The sequence below is a fragment of the Gobio gobio genome, assembly GCF_949357685.1.
Source record: "Gobio gobio genome assembly, chromosome: 4".
Taxonomy (NCBI): domain Eukaryota; kingdom Metazoa; phylum Chordata; class Actinopteri; order Cypriniformes; family Gobionidae; genus Gobio; species Gobio gobio.
In genome coordinates this window covers 61786741-61799220 of record NC_137100.1, presented here as the reverse complement: position 1 = coordinate 61799220, position 12480 = coordinate 61786741, and the positions used below count along the sequence as shown (strand labels likewise).

Sequence of the window (12480 nt, the reverse complement as noted above, 5' to 3'; positions counted from 1 at the left end):
TAATATCAGTCACAAATTTTAACATCTTTTTCTTGAACCTTTGGAGGTTAAGACAATTCTACAAAAATATATAAATACCAGTAATATTTTGTAAAAATATGAAATAATTTATTTCCTTAGTAATCCAGTATCCAACATCTCAGCAAATATTTAAAAAAAGCTCCTTTTTGGTTTTATTATTGGACTGAACTTCCCAACCTTGAAGACGTTACACAAAAGTGGAATAAAAACTCAAAACGTTTAAAAACAATATTGAAGCTCATAAACATTTTTTAGAGAAAAAGCAGTGTAAAAAATAATAAGATGAATCTAACTTATACAAATGGTTAAAATAAAGTAAAAAATAAGTGAAAATATTAAAATAAATTAATAAAACGATTTAAACAAATCATAATACATTTGATTAAAATAAATTGAAATAAAATAATAACTATAAATAAAACATTTGACTGAAATAAATAAATTATTAAAATACATAACATTTTATTTAAATAAATATAAATTATAAAATCAGTCTAACCTGTAAAATAATTAAATAAAAATAAGATCCAATTTTATAAATAGATTCAAATAAAAATGGTTTAAAATAAATTAAATATAATAATAATAATCAGTGTTGGGGGTAATGCATTACAAGTAACTTGAGTTACGTAATAATATTACTTTTTCCAAGTAACTAGTAAAGTAACGCATTACTTTTCAAATTTACAACAAAATATCGTAGTTACTTTTTCAAAAAAGTAACGCAAGTTACTTTTTCACATTAATTTGACTGACAGCTCTCCTGCCCCCATGTTGAGAAAAATAAGTGCAGAGGCGTGTGTGTAAACATGATGGTTATTGTAGTTCTAGACTAAAAGTGAGCATTTATTTATCTCACTTGCACAATAAAGATTCAGTACTCCTCAAAATGAATAAAATCAGTCAAATGCAAAATCAGAGTACTATGCAAACCTCCAATAATTCAATGTTAAATAAAACAACTATTTTTATGCATAATCTACCTTTATATGTAATTGACCATGTCTTGCTGCTGACCTTTGATGATGAAAATTACTAGATTTTTTGTTGTTATTGGTAAAACTTTTTCTCCTGCATCCTATTCCTCCATTATCCAGAGCTGCGCCCTCTACTGTTCATGCGGGAAACTGCATTTTTACCTCAGCCTGGGGCTTATTATTTCAATTTTGGTATGAAGAGGTCTTTACCGTTGCACAAAAATATAACTTTTTTGTTATAAACAAAAACAAGCCCAGCCCAGGTGAGAAAAAGTAACACAAAAAAGTCTTAAAAAGTCTTAAAAAGTAACTAAGTAACTCAGTTAGTTACTTTTTAAGGGAGTAACGCAATATTGTAATGCATTACTTTTCAAAGTAACTTTCCCCAACACTGATAATAATAATAAACATTTATTTGTATAGCACTTTTCATACATAAATGCAACTCAAAGTGCTTCACAAGCATAAAAACAAATAATAGGAATACAAATTCACACAACATCAATATAAAAGATTAAACAACAAAAGCAACATACGATTCAAAATGTAAAATAAAAGATAAAGAAATTGACAATGTCATCTCAATATCAGTAATAAAACCTTCACACAAGATAATTCTGATAAGCAGCTTTAAAAAGATAGGCCTATGTCTTAACCCGCCTTTTAAAAATATGAATGCTTGGAGCCTCTTTTACTTCATTAGGCAGAAAATTCCAAATATTTGGAGCATAGTGACTAAAAGAAGTACCACCAGATCGTTTATGATTCACTGAATAATGTGCCAGAATACTCAAATGTGTATAGTGTGTATACAGGGCTCTCAAGTTTTCAGCTGAGTTCAGAGTGACATTTTGGCGACGGCGGCAGGGGTTTGGGTATGGACGGGATTCTGATCTGAAAAATGACAATTCGTACAAATAAAAACATAGTTAATTCAGAGAGAGAGAGAAATGTGAAAACATTTGGCCTAGGCTATTCCATTATATTTTATCCAGACAATGCATATAGGCTATTAATTATTGCATGTGTCTATTTCAAAGATGTCAGAGAGGAGGCAAATGGCAAATTAATATTTCATAATTTGGAATATGCAGTTTTTTCTTTCCTTTTCTTTTCTTCTGAATCAGAACTAAATCAATTGTCAGAATTAGCAGCTGAAATTCACATACTCTGGTCAAACTGTTGGCTAAGCTACCAGCTGCCATGACTTACTGTCAGGGCTCGACATTAAACCTGTTCGCGTGTTTGTCCTTCACACAAGTAAATCTGTCTCTCACTTGGCCGAGTAAAACATTTGCTTGTCCAGAAAGAAAAAATATATATAAATTTGTGTGTGTTTTAAATATAATTTATTCTGAAGCCATATTGAATGTAGCTTATTATAGGCCTAGACTAGGCTACTTGTTCTGACTCTGAGGAGGTGTTGTCAGTGAACAGGCTGTAAAACTGTTGGCTATGTCACAGACACTCATGAAAAACTGATGCTGATTATCTGGGAAACATTCTCTAATAACAGTCAAAATGTCATTGTTTGTCAATTTGTTGTAACATTAAAACAGGAGATCATGACTTATGGGCTCAAAGTGATGCTGAGAGCTCCAGGATGCTTTATTTCATTGGTTGTTGCGTTAAATGTTACCCAGATACATTAGTGCTATTTTCTGATTGGCTATTGTGTAGCCTTTTTTTTTTTTTTTGATTGGCTGATAAGTGGCATGGGAGACGCGCTTGATTCCTGCCCGGTTCCATAGAGAGCGGCGCGCCAGATACATTTTGGGCGCTGCGGCATATTAAATATATGATAGTTTTTCTGCGTGAGAAATACAATGAGTGTCGGGAGTGCGTGACAAAAGACCGAGACGAGTGACACTTGAGAGCCCTGTGTATATTCAATTCAATTCAAATTTATTTGTATAGCGCTTTTCACGATACATATCGTTTCAAAGCAGCTTCACAGAAAATGCATCTACATTACAATTTAATTGATTTGTACATGTTATGCATTTCATAATTGCACATACACAGATTAGCTAACTATCTATTATTAATCAATATAATAGCTATGGCATAGAAGTAAGAATACGGTTTGTTAATCAATAGGTATAGATGATGCTCCTATATATACTATGGAAGCCCATACTAAGTCATAATTTTGACTTTTAACGTCATAATTATGACCGTCGAAATTAAGACATTCTATCTCGGTTTTTTTGTCATAAATTCTCACAAATGTGACTTAGTATGTCATAATTTCGTCTTTTTATGTCATTATTATGATTTACAAAAAAACACGATTTGTTTTTCGTAATGTGGCGGAAATGTGCTTCCATAGTATAGTATGCAGTGTGCAGTACTCAGCACTTCGTACCCCGGATGTTGATTAAACACATGTCAGTCGTGGCTCAGCTGGTCGCGGGGAGCGTTTAGGTTTATTCTAACGGTGATTTAACGTTATTTTTCCGGCACATGTGCACAGAACAGCAGCATGTCCATGGACATCACGTTTCTCGGGACCGGATCAGCGTACCCGTCTCCAAACCGCGGCGCGTCTGCGCTCGTGCTACGGACTGAAGGCGAAAACTGGCTCTTTGACTGTGGAGAAGGAACTCAGACTCAGTTCATGAGGAGTCCGCTCAAAGCAAGTCAGTCACTCATATCATGCATGCGTTTTTTAGTCCAATTTTGATTGTAAATTAAGTCGGTTGTTTCATGTTTATATATTTGCATGTTGCATGATCGTCCTCTTCCGGGTGAATCATAAATCGGTCAAAAATACGGATTTTAAAAAGTAACATTTGTTACATTATTTTCATGACCATAATTAACATAATTAACACATCACCAATGACTCATTATGTAATGCAAAACTGCAACAAAAAAAGTGTGTGTGTGTATATATATATATATATATATATATATATATATATATATATATATATATATATATATATATATATATATATATATATATATATATATATAATATGGTTTAATATATCATGGTAGTATGTCATTTATGTTTGTATAAAAATCATTTGTATTGCTTGAAACGGCTATAAAGTTGTGTTAAGTTGTTTATTTTTCCTGGTTCAAATTTCAATTTATGCTGATATGAAATACTTTTTACTGATTTGTAAAATTGTCTAATATAAAAATTAGTTACGCAAATATTGTATTATAGCCTTCTATTTACTACAGTACAGTATGCAATCATTACATTATTGAAAATCACAGTTTAGGGAAAAAAACTATATTAGTAAATACGGAATTATGGTAATAAAAATCTGTTAAATTGTCATGAAAATAGGGTTTTTTATGAAACTATAGTTTGAAAAGTGCTCTCTCTCTCTCTCTCTCTCTCTCCCATTCATATATATATATATATATATATATATATATATATATATATATATATATATATATATATATATATATATATATATATATATATATATAATTAGTGGTGGGCATAGATACATTTTTTTTTAATCTAGATTAATCTCACTGTGATCTTGGATGAGTATTGTATCGTTTCAGATATTTCAGTATCGATACATAGCGAAATATCGATATTTTTGACAACACTAGTAGGCATACACACAGGTTCGAAGACTCTTTTTCTTTCCCCCTACAGTTAAATTCGGCTAGGTGTACATCCGCGCTAAAATATCAAGGTGAAAGTCATCATAGCTTGCATAGTATAGACCCAGCTCCCAACCCAACTTTGAGAATAGATTAACGGCGATATATATTTTTTTTCACCCGATAAGAGTCTCAAACGCCGATAACGGCCCACCACTAATATATATATATATATATATATATATATATATATATATATATATATATATATATATATATATATATATATATATATATATATATAAACATACGAGCTCATTTTTGTAGTCTGGGATATGCAAGGTTTTTTACAGTTTTTTTTAAAGAAGTCTCTTATGCTCAGACTATGCATTAAAAAAAAAAAATACAGTAATAATAGTCATTTTAGTCGTTTTCTATTACCCTTCAGAAATCATTCTAATATGCTGATTTTCTGCTCAAGACGCATTTCTTAAATCAATGTTTAAAACTGTTGAGCTGCTTTGAAAACGGATAGGCTACATTTATTTGAAAAATTCCTCCTTTCGATTTCTTTTAGGCAAAATCAGCAAAGTGTTCATATCTCACCTCCACGGTGATCATCTCTTTGGTCTTCCTGGTTTGCTGTGCACCATCAGTCTGAACTCAAACCCCCAGCCGGATCAGCCTCCTCCCTGCGTGGACATCTACGGCCCGCGGGGGTTAAGACACTTCGTCCGTGTGGCCTTAGAGCTGTCCAGCTCCCAGCTGCTCTTCCCGTACGCTGTGCATGAGCTGGAGCCGTCCGATGAGCAGTGTCCTGCGGAGGGGCGTCTCAGTCCTGCCCTGACCTCCAGCAGTGATACGCTTCACCCCCAGGAGCGGCCCGGCAGAACCATACGCCCGCACCCGGACACTGACTGCTACGACCTCATTGACGACAAACAGTTTGTGGTTAAAGCGTTTAAGCTGTATCACAGAGTCCCGTCATTCGGGTTCTCGGTGGAGGAAAGAGAACGTCCAGGACGGTTGAACACAGACCTGTTGAAAGAACTAGGTAACTTTTTATTTCCCAGAAATGGACCCTTTTCATGGACTGTGATGATGCGTTCCACAGTTATCAACATCGCAGATCTAGTAACGTTTTTCATAGGCCTCTTTACTCCTGGTATTAAGATGCGTTTCGGTCGATGGGGTCACAAATAGACGAGGGAGACACATTCCTGTTTACACCTGGTGTTTTAATCCGTCTCCTTTGTCCACTTTCAAACACTTCTGTCCTGATTTCTTCTAGGGGAGGGTCTATGGGCCGGTAAATGTATGGGCTTTTTCAGATCTTTCAATCTAATGGACGAAATAAGCTCACGTATTTACATATGAACGAGTCCGGAGACAGCAGGAAAATCACGGAGAGCTGCAGCTTTAGTTTCTGCTCTGACACCTGAGTGTGTGTTCGAAATCAGGAATGCCGAGAGAACATTGTGCTTGGTACGTTTTTCATCTCAAACCAAACTAGAGCGCTTCCCATAATGTTTCCGCATTAGGTCAGTAGGAGGAGAGTAGACGCTCTTTTGTGGCTATTTGACCAAATGAGCTTTTACACTACGAAAGCAATCCGATCGAATGTGTTTTCTGAAAGAGGTTGAACGTGGAAAAGCTCAAAACGATCCCGTTTACACCTGTATTTAGCGTCGTCCACTTAAGATCCGATCGACCAAAACACATCTTAAAGGGATAGTTCACCCAAAAATAAAAATTATCCCATGATTTACTCACCCTCAAGTCATCCTAGGTGTATATGACATTCTTCTTTCAGACGAGTTTATTACAAAAGTTCAGGCTAATCCAAGCTTTATAATGGCAGTGATTGAAGTCCATTAAAAATGCATCTTTCCATCATATAACTGCTCCACACGGCTCCGGAGTGTTAATAAAGGCCTTCTGAAGCGAATCGATATGTTTGTGTAAGAAAAATATCCATATTTAAAACTTTATTAAGTAAAGTTTTGGCCGAACGCCTTCCGTATTCAATTTATGGAAAAAGTGTTGAAAGTGCCGTTATTTGACGGACAGATGCACTTTTTATGGACTTCAAAAACAGAGCAACTATTACTGCTATTATAAAGCTTGGATCAGCCTGAACATTTTTAATATTACTCAGATTTTATTCGTCTGAAAGAAGAATGTCATATACACCTAGGATGACTTGAGGGTGAGTAAATCATAACCTAATTTTCATTTTTAATACCAGTTGTGATATTTAAGTGTTTTTACATATTCAGATTTTTCAGATTCAGAATTATTATAGAAAAAATGTGATAAAGTTCTATATAGCTATAGTTTTAACTTTAGCCTACAACACTTATTTTTAAAAGTCAAGTAAATTGTATTTGTGAAGTGCTTTTCAAAATACACAATGTATCAAAGCAGCTTTACAGAAAATCATGATATGGAAGCTTGTTTCTGCCACAGAATACATTTTTTAATTGGTAATTGCTTTTTATCTCACAGTTCTGACTTTTTTTCTCAGAATTGCAAGTTTTAAAGTCAGAATTGCGAGATATAAACTCACAATTCTGAGGAAAAAAAGACACTTTTTTTACTTCTCAGAATTGCAAGATATAAACTTTTTAAATCGTAATTGCGAGTTTATATCACACAATTCTGAGAAGGAAGTCAGAAGTGCAATTACCTTTTTATTTTTTATTCAGTGGCGGAAACAAGCTTCCATATGATGTTGATGTTCATAATGTCTTTATTTATCTTCATGGCTTGTCTTAAAGGAACAAATAGGCTCATTTTCCAACTCCCCTAGAGTTAAATAGTTGAGTTTTACCGTTTTCGAATCCATTCAGCCGATCTCCGGGTCTGGCGGTAGCACTTTTTGCATAGCTTAGCATAAATCATTGAATCTGATTAGACCGTTAGCATCTCGCTCAAAAATGACCAACGACTTTCGATATTTTTCCTATTTAAAACTTGACTCTTCTGTAGTTACATCGTGTACTAAGACTGATGGAAAATGAAAAGTTGTGATTTTCTAGGCCGATATGGCTCGGAACTATACTCTCATTCCTGCGTAATAATCAAGGAGCTTTGCTGCCGTCCCATGGGTGCAGCGGCGCAATGATATTACACAGCGCCTGAAAATAGTCTAACTTCCGTCAACATAAACAACGTGACAACCTGCTTACACAGGGAGCGTGCTGGCTGGGGACTATTTTCAGCTGCTGCGTAATATCATTGCGCCGCTGCACCCGTGGTACAGCACAAACGTCCTTGATTATTACATGTTCCTTTGAGGCCCAGATATACTTCAAGTGAAATCGGAGAACGAACTGATGTGATGTCATTTTGAACAAAATCAGGCCAAAACCAAGTTTGTTTCTGGACTTTGAAATCGCAACTTTTCTGCTGCTAAACGCCTTCGAACTGCTATTGGTCCGTGGTGATTACGCAATAGGTAGATTCTCTCTGAGGCTCCGCCTTCTTTGGTGTGGAAATCTTCTCCGGTTCATTTATTCTGTTCAGTCCGTCGAGGTCAGACGTCCGCGAGTTAAAACATAAACACTGGAGAGCTGCTTTATAGTAGAAAATTGAAGTGTAATTCTAATTGAAAGCGACACTTGTTTTCATGTTTAATACTGTAAAGCTACTTTGCTAAAGCAATCTATTGGATAAAGTGCTTTATAAATAAACGTGACGTGATTTGACTGGTGCGCTGAACTGCAGAGCTCGCGCAAACATCCACATCGCAATGATCAGATGCTTTCTTAAAGGGTTAGTTCACCCAAAAATGAAAATTCTGTCATTAATTACTTACCCTCATGTCGTTCGGCACCCGTCAGACCTCCGTTCATCTTCGGAACAGAAATTAAGATATTTTAGTTGAAATCTGAGGGCTCAGAAAGGCCTCTCAAGGTTTTGTAGCGTTCACTCTCAAGACCCTTAAAAGACACTAAAGACGTCGTTACAAAGTCCATCTCACTACAGAGGTTCTACTATAACTTCATGAATCGGCGACAATAGTTTTTGTGCGCAAAAAAACCCTAAATAACGACTTACATAGTGATGACGATTTCAAAACAAAGCATCATGAAGCTTCGAAGCGTAATGAATCAGTGAGTCGATTCAGCGGTTTGAATCGCCAAATTTCAGCAGTTTGGCCGTTTGACACGCGATCCGAATCATGATTCGACTCACTGATTCATAACGCTTCCAAGCTTCATGATGCCTTGTTTTGAAATCGTCATCACTATGCAAGTCGTTATTTAGGGTTTTTTTGCGCACAAAAACTATTGTCGCCGATTCATAAAGTTATTGTAGAACCACTGTAGTGAGATGGACTTTGTAACGACGTCTTTAGTGTCTTTTGAGGGTCTTGAGAGTGTAAAGTGCCATTGTGCCAATGGAGGACTTTCAGAGCCATCAGATTTCAACGAAAATATCTTCATTTGTGTTCTGAAGATGAACGGAGGTCTGACGGGTGTCGAAAGACATGAGGGTAAGTAATTAATGACAGAATTTTCATTTTTGGGTGAACTAACCCTTTAACTGCTGTTTTCTCACCGCTGTCATTTCTTTATTGTGAGGTAAGCACGCAGCACATATTCAAATAAAATTGTATTTCTCGTTATCTTTTGCTTTTTGTAGGTTTGAAACCTGGATCTCTATATGGGCGCCTGAAGAACGGAGAGTCTGTGAAGCTTGATAGTGGACGTGTATTGACGTCCAGCGAGGTGCTGGAGCCGGCACTGAAGGGCCGTAAGGTGTGTGTTTTTGGGGACTGCAGCGCGGCGCTGGGGGACGGCTTTAAAAGGGCGTGTCAGGGGGCGGATGTGCTGGTGCACGAGGCCACGCTGGAGGACGGGCAGCATGAGAAGGCAGTGGAACATGGGCACAGCACTCCCGGCATGGCTGCTGCGGTGGCGCTCGCCTGCGGGGCAAACACGCTGGTTCTGCACCACTTCAGTCAACGCTACAAACCCGAAACTCTGCGGCGAGACGGCGAAGACGACGTGACGGAGCTTAAGAGACAAGCTGAGCTCGTGCTGCAGGGGTCAAGGACTGAGGTCATTCTGGCGGAAGACTTTCTCACACTGCCTGTCGCACTCAAAAAGAATTTGACACATTAGTTCCTGTAAGACTTGTGTATGGATACGATTGCCAATGGTTATATTTTAATACGAGGACATTTTTTAATAAAGTCTGTAATTTTTACCACTGTTATTGATTTTGAAGTGCATTCATGAATGCGTATGAGTATACACTCACCTAAAGGATTATTAGGAACACCTGTTCAATTTCTCATTAATGGAATTATCTAATCAACCAATCACATGGCAGTTGCTTCAATTCATTTAGGGGTGTGGTCCTGGTCAAGGCAATCTCCTGAACTCCAAACTGAATGTCAGAATGGGAAAGAAAGGTGATTTAAGCAATTTTGAGCGTGGCATGGTTGTTGGTGCCAGACGGGCCGGTCTGAGTATTTCACAATCTGCTCAGTTACTGGGATTTTCACGCACAACCATTTCTAGGGTTTACAAAGAATGGTGTGAAAAGGGAAAAACATCCAGTATGCGGCAGTCCTGTGGGCGAAAATGCCTTGTTGATGCTAGAGGTCAGAGGAGAATGGGCCGACTGATTCAAGCTGATAGAAGAGCAACTTTGACTGAAATAACCACTCGTTACAACCGAGGTATGCAGCAAAGCATTTGTGAAGCCACAACACGCACAACCTTGAGGCGGATGGGCTACAACAGCAGAAGACCCCACCGGGTACCACTCATCTCCACTACAAATAGGAAAAAGAGGCTACAATTTGCACAAGCTCACCAAAATTGGACAGTTGAAGACTGGAAAAATGTTGCCTGGTCTGATGAGTCTCGATTTCTGTTGAGACATTCAGATGGTAGAGTCAGAATTTGGCGTAAACAGAATGAGAACATGGATCCATCATGCCTTGTTACCACTGTGCAGGCTGGTGGTGGTGGTGTAATGGTGTGGGGGATGTTTTCTTGGCACACTTTAGGCCCCTTAGTGCCAATTGGGCATTGTTTAAATGCCACGGCCTACCTGAGCATTGTTTCTGACCATGTCCATCCCTTTATGGCCACCATGTCCCCATCCTCTGATGGCTACTTCCAGCAGGATAATGCACCATGTCACAAAGCTCGAATCATTTCAAATTGGTTTCTTGAACATGACAATGAGTTCACTGGACTAAAATGGCCCCCACAGTCACCAGATCTCAACCCAATAGAGCATCTTTGGGATGTGGTGGAACGGGAGCTTCATGCCCTGGATGTGCATCCCACAAATCTCCATCAACTGCAAGATGCTATCCTATCAATATGGGCCAACATTTCTAAAGAATGCTTTCAGCACCTTGTTGAATCAATGCCACGTAGAATTAAGGCAGTTCTGAAGGCGAAAGGGGGTCAAACACAGTATTAGTATGGTGTTCCTAATAATCCTTTAGGTGAGTGTATGTGTGAGCATTGAACATGTTTAATCATTTTATTTTCAAAAACAGAGATGCTGGATCAGTGGACTGAGGTTGGTCAATCTTATTGGGCCTGATCTGTTTTAATGAACATGCATGAACCATTTCAGTGTTCTGTGGGGATGATGATGATATTAAAAAACTTGTGACTAAGGCCGCTAAACATCAAAACTTTGCTGAAAAACCTGTTGCACACAATCTACTCCATGCCTTCTGTCGTCTGATTGATAGTTTATAGTTTTTAGCAAGTAAAAGGCCTTTTAGTATAATTGTGAAAATGTCCCCCTTCAGCACATTGTTCACGTGACTATATTGTTAGTAATATTTCAAGATGAATGATTACTGAACTGAAGCAACTTGATTATCCATACATCATACTGTAAACCCGAATAAGTTGGCAAAACTAAAAAAAATTTAGGCAATCGGTTGCATCACATTTTTTAAGTTAAGAGATTTAAAGTTTAAGTAAGCAGAACTTAAATATTTTCAGCAGTGGAAACTTGGCAAGCTATAACTATAGCTAATTCAATAAATGCTACCTTGCTAATTTATAACACATTGCTTTGATAGAATTAGCATAGCACTTTCTGAATAAATACAGCAATGTAGAACATTTAATATACTGTTCTCAGAAGCTCATGCTCACCACCATGATGATAACACCCCCCCCCCCCCAAAAAAAAATATCCTCTAAATAACAGAAACTATTCTAAACTAACATAAAACATTGAACACTACTAAATATCCACCTAAACATTAAAAAACTTATATATCACTTAATTTTAGCATTTACGCTCCCCTTTGAGTGTCATGGTAAAGCATGCTGGGAAATGGAAGTCCCAGCCCAGTTTCGGTTAAATTTAAGTTAGTCTAAATTAAAAGAAACAAGTTCATAAAACTCAAAACAATGAAACAATTCAGATGACTAAAAATGTGACAGTTTTGTGAACTCAAAAGAAAAAGAAAGTTCTAAATACTCATAAAAGTTCATTTGTTTGAACTAATTTATTTAATTTAAGTTGGCTCTACTCAAACCAATTAATTATTTTGAGTGTTAGGGTTTAGAAAAGTCATGTTCAAATGTGAGCATCAAATATGATCCATCAGACTTTTTGAGGAGCGTTTATTAGTTAATCTCTCAATCATTGTATTCATTGCATATAAAACTACAGAACTTTGGTCATAAAACTAAGCATTTAAATATCATCTTACTAAGACATTATTGGAAGATATTGAGTGACAACTGCTATACGCAAGTATCTGCTATGCTGTTATACAGATCTCATTGATTTACATTAAAAGCTTTCATAATCACATCTTACTGTTTGGCCATATAAATAACAACATTTGCACCAAATTGTATATTTTTACCCCATTTGGGCCTCTGAATTATTTTTT

General features: G+C 36.8%; 1 protein-coding gene across 1 annotated transcript; it reads left to right on the top strand.

Annotated features, from left to right (window-relative positions):
* The first annotated feature begins 3355 nt into the window (after positions 1–3355).
* Positions 3356–11757, top strand: elac1 (elaC ribonuclease Z 1). Its single transcript, XM_079815903.1, has 3 exons — positions 3356–3640; positions 5158–5634; positions 9231–11757. Exons 1-3 carry the CDS (start codon positions 3484–3486, stop codon positions 9710–9712), a joined length of 1116 nt encoding a protein of 371 aa, XP_079672029.1. The 5' UTR covers positions 3356–3483; the 3' UTR covers positions 9713–11757.
* Positions 11758–12480: the final 723 nt, after the last annotated feature.